This window comes from Tigriopus californicus, chromosome 7 (genome assembly GCF_007210705.1).
Source record: "Tigriopus californicus strain San Diego chromosome 7, Tcal_SD_v2.1, whole genome shotgun sequence".
In the NCBI taxonomy this organism is placed as follows: domain Eukaryota; kingdom Metazoa; phylum Arthropoda; class Copepoda; order Harpacticoida; family Harpacticidae; genus Tigriopus; species Tigriopus californicus.
This window is the reverse complement of record NC_081446.1, coordinates 13243545-13250649: the sequence shown is the minus strand read 5'-3', so window position 1 is coordinate 13250649 and position 7105 is coordinate 13243545. Positions and strand designations below refer to the sequence as shown.

At 42.4% G+C, this 7105-nt stretch overlaps 1 protein-coding gene across 1 annotated transcript in view; it reads right to left on the bottom strand.

The window, feature by feature from the left end:
- LOC131883522 (tetraspanin-18-like) overlaps positions 1-7105 on the bottom strand; it is a gene marked incomplete in the record, with an annotated part of 30881 nt that overhangs the window by 4933 nt on the left and 18843 nt on the right. The window contains 2 exon segments of the mRNA XM_059231011.1: positions 4439-4597; positions 5966-6067. Coding sequence (XP_059086994.1) covers positions 4439-4597; positions 5966-6067 — 261 coding nt within the window.

Sequence of the window (7105 nt, the reverse complement as noted above, 5' to 3'; positions counted from 1 at the left end):
AGTAAAAGAGACAGAATGAAATTATTCCTTTGACAGTCAAAACATTGGAATCCGGGTGGTTCCACTTTTCATGGCTTCAAGGACAAATTTTAAATCAACAGAGCTTGTTTGAAGTCAGCTTCTTTTTCTTCGCCTCCAACAACTTTGGGGTTAGAGGTTGACAGCGTCGCTGGGAGCAGTGATCAAAATCTGGCCTCAAATATTCCCGCAGCTCTCAAAGTCCATTTGCATTTCAAAAAGCCATGTTGAAAGTGCGAGAAATGCAAATAGATAGCCCACACAACCCAACGACGGTCCACCCTCAGCCTTCCTCTCATTGCAGACCCTAACGTAAACGCATTCACGAAATTGTGGTCGGCGAGCTTGACAAGAGTTGAAGTCCCAGCCATTCCCTCAGTTCGCAAATGACGCGAGAGATCATAAATTTCCTCAACTTTCTCCTTCTACAGTAGGGTAGTTTCTTCAAGTCCGATTCGCGATGAGACAAGGGACTTCTTGATTCCACACAAGATCTGCATTGCCCTCCAAGAGTGAATGCAGAAAAATTCTGACATTAAGTATGACAGGGATGCAACTGCGTGTTCGGGCTCTTCTTGGGGCCGCATCATCGTCAGAAATCTGGAACAATTTTTGGAACAAAAGCGCCTTTTTTGGACGATGGTTAGGATAAGAGGCGCCGTCAGGGACAGGGCTTATTTCTTTTAATACACCGAGAGAGTTCGAGTGGAACGCCTCCATTGATGCACTCTATCCGTCTCCAGGCAATTTCAAGTCAATTCCATGTGCATCAAACCTTGGGTGGCTCCTCTGGCTTCGATCTGCATTGCATTGTGTCCATATTCGAGAAGGAAGGCGAGCGATACGCTCGACGAAAGAGCGAGAATCAATCTTCGTCAAATACTCTTCTTGTCAAGGTCGTGGGCAAGGCATTACTTTCCATTGTGGAGGGCTATTCGACACTCGAAACTAGTCGAGGACCATTCAAGCATTGGCCTTTGACTGGATCACGGTTTCAATCGAAGCAACTAGCCTCCACATCCAAGTCAAGGATATTCGGTCTCGGTTTAAGTAGAGAGATCTCGGGGTTGGATTAAAGGATTTTTAGACTCATTCAATGGCCGGGTCTTTATTTAGACCTTTGGTAAATGATTAAATGATCCAATATTGGGCTGTCATATCCCGAGAGAACTAATGCCAAGTTCATGCAAATAAAGTGCTTGGCAAGAACATAAAAGAAAAAAACGGGAACACTAGAGCGAGTGGGTTCGTGATGAATATTCAAAGAAATTGCCAATTCAGTTTTCTACGTAATTACTGACACTCTCTCTCGCATCTTAATTCCAGGAAAATGTTCCATTTTGTCCTCAGTGACAAGCATGACATTTTGTCAGCCAAACTTTGAAAAAGACACGATAATGATAACATGCACCATCGTGGATCTGGTCTTCTCAGGGAAATTAGTTCAACAGGAAAAGACGTGGCGTAGTGGTTAACGCCGTTTCCCAATATGAGAGAGGTCTCAGGTTCGATTCTCCTCCCCGACCTTTCTCAAGGAAACTTGTAGACGCTAAACCACCCCCACAGACAGAGAACCATTCTAATACCGGACATCATGACACTGCCTAGCAGAAATAAATTGGACTTTGTGATGGCTAACTTCACCCCTCCGACTCTAGCACCTCAAATACATAAATGCAATAAATGTAATTCTAAATATCAATGCCAGCCAACTATGCCATCTTTCCATTCCCCAAAAAACCAAATGACGTCTCTCTCTAACCATTTCATTACCACGAACCGAAATGGGGCGGCTGAAGGTAAAAATGAGGTGCAAAATCTCTCAACAAGGATCTGAATATTGGTTTCCAATAAAGCTCAAAACCTCAAATGGTCGTGGAACACATGCTACCCTCTTTCCTGTCCATTACTGAATAATATTACATTTCTCAATTGGTTGGGAGTCGATTTGGCTTGTAAAATAAGGGAAAAGATATCAGACCCAGTCGCCGTCGTCGTTCCTTTTCGCTTTCTATGCCTCCCTTCGTCCTTTGGCCAATAGTATTTGAGGAGCAATTCCATCTATTTGTGTAATGGGACCCTGGTGAGAGAATTGGCCTTTATTTTCTTTTCTTCTGATTGCTTTTAGGACGGACATTGAGGACCAGAGGAACACCGCGATGCAGGCGATGATGAGCCACAAGAGCACCACATCTGGATCCTTGGATGGATATTGGAACACTTACGGTCTTCATTTTGGGAACACATGATATTCACCCCATTTTCTTGATGTCCTCCAGGACATGATGATGAGCAACGGAGAAAGACGACCATCTCACCTCAGGGCATATTGGGGAGTAAGTAAATATTGCATTCCGGAAAATACCCTCCTTGTCCATGGCCCTTGAAAGGGTTTCAAGAGCCTCGGAGATTCTGAGACTATTTCCACAGTTTCACTTTTAGGGGCGGAGAGCAATGAAATTGTGTCATTCTACTTTATGGCCGAGTTATGGATGTCATTCGAGATAAGCTCTGAAACCCCCCGTTCTCGACATAGCCTTTCTGACTCCATTAGTTGGAATCTAGTCATACCCAGAATTGCTCACAAATTTGGTCCAAGTCAGTTATCAGTTGCTTTTGAAGATGCCGTTGTTTTCCCTCCCGATTGAATCCATACAAAAACCACCTCCAAAGGCTATTTTTCTCACAAGCCATCTCACAAACTGTATGGCAGGACGGGTTAGATTCGCGGTTTCATTGATGTGACCATATATGATGGAACATGGAAGAGTGGCTCTCTTAAAGTGGTCTTTCCACCAGGATCTAGCTCATTTGGATAGTTAAGTTGAGAATGCCTATTTTTGCCAACAAGATAGAACTACGTGACAACAATTGGCACACAAAAGTGGGCAAAAGATTCCAGTCATGGAACAACAATAAATACCACTTCAAGTGAACACCGCTCCAACCAGAAACAGTTTCTCAGCCCATAAAACTTGTTCTACATCCAGGGTTGCTCAATGGGCAGTCTCAATCATGATCCAATCCAATACCGACTAATTTGCATCACTGTCGAAAAAGAGGATCCCAAAAGCTTTGAATTCCCACTGACCCTTAGTTTCGTGCACCTTTCTCGATGTCAACCAGGTTGAAAAGAAATTGAACGTGGCAACCCTGAACAAATCAGTTTTTGTTGTACAACAATGAGAAACAGACGCGAGCAAGAAAAACGAAAACGAGTTTTGTCAGAAAGTTTTCATGAAATATGATTGAATGTGACAGGGACCTCCAGACCTCCTGGACCGTCACCACTGAAGCTCAATAGAACTGGACCCAAATTCTGGCTTTGACGGCAATTGTTCTCGCAGCTCCTCATTAACTTGCATTCAGTGACATTGTGTTGCAACAACCGCCAATTCTCCTAAAGCCTCCCAAACCAAAGCATTCAGAACTCCACCCATGTCTTGAGTACAGATCCCCGATCTATCCTTTTGTGCAGAAATAACAACAAACTCTATGGCCAATGGGAGGGAGGTATTGTCTTGGGTTTCGAGAAAGCCTGATGAAATGGAATTGCGACCATGCGAGAATTGTTATCACAACGGATTAATCTAGAGATTCCCAACAAATTTCCAAGCCAAACACCCAACCTGTTGGTTGAACAAAAGTTCTTTGCCTGTGCTGCGTGCTCAAATATGGCAAAGAGAATGCCAGTGGAAGCAACCAACACAGATCCTGCTTTTTACCATCATCGCCTCCGCAGTCATCTTTCATGAATTGAGGCAAGGTTTTTTGCCACTCTTCAAGCACTTATTTACATTTCATGATGTCTAGCATTGTGGGATTTTCTTCGGGATCTGGAACTGCGAATGGCGAAGCTCAAACACCGTGTCGCCGAGCAGAGAAAGTTGTTTTGGAAAACTTTCCCACAGACAAAGATTGATGTATCTCACTGTGTTTTGGATATAGGGAGTTTCGCTCAGATTGCCTGCAAATTTCTTTCCAGTATTTAAAAAGAACCTTTGAAGATGGTGGGGGTTCACTACGTGGTTCCAGACGAGGAAAGGAACAGAATTGTATCATGTCTCAACCAGAAGCAGTCATTTCCGGCCTTTTTAAGAGACTTTTTTTCCAATTTAAAAGACCCCCATTAGACCCAAAAGAACCACCGAATTCAAGCAAACTTATCATCCCTTATCTCACGGCAAGTGACACGCTAAAAAAAAACTGTCCAAAGCACAGTTACATCGCGTAAGAATAAACTTTTCTATTTGTCCCGCATTGCTCCTTTGGAGTGATCCAAGTCTCTGGATGCTCCTTCTTAGGCAGTTCTCGTTTTCATTTCATGTACCAAACCTATATTATTTGCAGCCTACGCTTGTCGATCGATCAACTGGTTATTGAAGGGCATATTGTACAAACGGTAAATATGGATACGTACCAGAACCAGTAAGAACCTTGATTCCTTGGAAGCACCACAATAGCCCACCATGCTGACGAGGAAAACGAAACCTCCCAAATAAAGGAGCCCATGGGCGAGTTGCTCCAAAGCCAGAGGCTGATTAATTTCCTGAATCGTCTTGGCGACTTCCGTTGGGAGCTGAAACACGAAATTGAGCCATTTCAATCAAATATCCGTTGGGAAATTTGGAAATCTGGGAATGTAAAAAAAAACGAGTATCATGGTTCCTGACTTGAATCGGAGCTGTCAAGTCTTCTCCCCCTTCTAAATAGGATGCTAGATTTTGGTTTTGAACACCATCTTTCTTCATTATTCGACTACAAACTTTTTTCGTTGGTGGAGGGATGCGCATCGCATTACTCACAAGAATGCTCGAAGTTCATCCATAAATCATTGGGACAATTGAAAGTAATACCAAGAACACTCTCTACAGACAGTCGACCCCGATTGTGAGGTTGGAAACCAGTTATTTGCTACCATGATCTATTGGTCATGCAAGGTTTCGGTATCGAAATCCGGTCGTCTCTGAGGTTCCTGACCCCCAAAGAATGTGCCAAAGAAAGTGGAAAGCCCTAGACACCCTAGTGTTGAAGAATGTAAGTAACTAGGCGCTTCAAAAATCGGTTTTGAAATTTTAAAAGATGGCTCAACAAAAGACCAGATACATTGATGACTTAAAAAGTTATTTCACCTTTTTTTACGTACTGTTTATGGCACTTGTTCGATGTAAGATTCGACGTCAAGCCAGCAACTCAGAAGCAATCAATCTGATGGGAGTTAGAGTACGGAATAGACTTGGCGGTTTCTTTGATTGGTTAGTGGCCCAGAAAGTCATTTCCAGACTACTCGGTTATTTATAAAGGTATCGAAGGCGATGACTTGTGTTTCCGCCGTTTCGTGCGAGGCTTTCATGCCTTTATGCGTATGAATAAACACGAAAATGAGAGGCCAGAAATGATGGAATGGGGCCTCCGACCGTTCTTGTTCCCACTCCATGATATCAAATAAGCGGTAATGAGTAGGCAACATGCATACTCGGTCTTGTCACCTCATCCATCAGGATTTTCCTATTCTCATATTTGGCCAAGTCGAGGAGCCAGTGTCAATTGATAGTGGGTTTTAAGATCTCTGTTTGGCAACCACTCCCATCGGAGGAAAAGGGCTAAAAGGCACAGGGTTTGCACCCTTGTCACTGCTTATGACTCTTTCTAAGGGAAAAAATGTGGCTGCAAGAGATAAATGCCTCTGCTCCACTCACAAACAAAAGAGATCATCCCACACCCAAGCCTGCCTTGATATAAAGAAAACTATCTTGGAACTCCCGCTGACCTTTTGTCATTTTATGGAGCCGTTCTTTTGTCGAACGGGGTGTGAAATACTCTCTCAAAAGCTTTCTGACACACCGCCGATTTTGGTTTGAGGACACTCTACATCGTTACATCTTGGAGACGATTCACAACATGGATATGGACTTTAATGCTCTGGAATGATAAGCTCGGTTATTACCTGGACATGCTGGTTCTCCAATCCAAGTTGAGTGAGAGTCATGAAGGACTCTTTGTGCGAATAGAGCCAGCATCCTAGGATCAATATCGCCGAGCTCGAGAACTGGAACGGAAAATGGGAACACGTCTCTTAGTGGAGCAATCTCATCACGGGTCCATTTGCCGACAGAAGGCATTGATTGGAGCACAATTGATCCATCTCAATAAGGCATTGTGCCTCACTCTCTTCGACTCTTTACCCTCTAGCCCACGAGGAAAGTGGGATCATTCATGGAGTTGGACATAATTCTGTTCAGATGTTTCTTTACAGAGATGGAGGCTGCTTGCTATTCAACGAGATCCATTAAACAGTTTTCTGGAACTCGAATCGTCGTTCGAAAAAAATGTAATAGTGCAAGCTAAGCTTTGTTTTTTCCAATATTGAAAAACGTAAATTCAGTGAAATCCAAGTTGCGGAAATAGATTAATCGCAAAATATGGACAACTGTCAAAAATATAATTCTCCATAACTGTGGTTCCAAATTCCAAACCTAACCTGCAGGAAAATATTTTTCTCAAACGTAACAGTGAAGTAAGAATAGAGTTCTGATCATGGAAATGAATTGAGAATTTTACTCATCAAAATGCATTCGATCAACTTTTAACATTAAACTGATTCTGATTTCCAACAAAGGACTCTGAAAAAAAGAAAAATGGATGCTTGCTTTTCAAAAAGAATAATGTGTGTACCAAACGTAGCTAGTGACGAGTCATCCAATTTTAGAGAAACTTCTCCTGGACATGTCAACAACTAATGTCTTAAAAAGGTAGCTTCCAAAAAGGTATTTTTACCGATGATCTTTAAAGGATTTCGTAGGAAGAGCATGAACTTTAAATTGGGACACGGCTATGAATCAAAATTTAGAAAGAACAGGTTATCATCTGAAAGCAGAACCTCACACTATTTTAAAAAAAGTCTACTTACTTTTATCTCTTTCAAAGGACCTGTCCTCAGATAATCGCATCTTTTTGCAAGCTTTCAAGTGCACTTGAGTTTTTTCCTCTACGCTAATGAATCACTGCCTTCTTTTCCAAGACTTCCATTCATCATGTTAATAAAATGTTGTATGTATCAAAAAATAAAAATTACAGCCAAGCATTA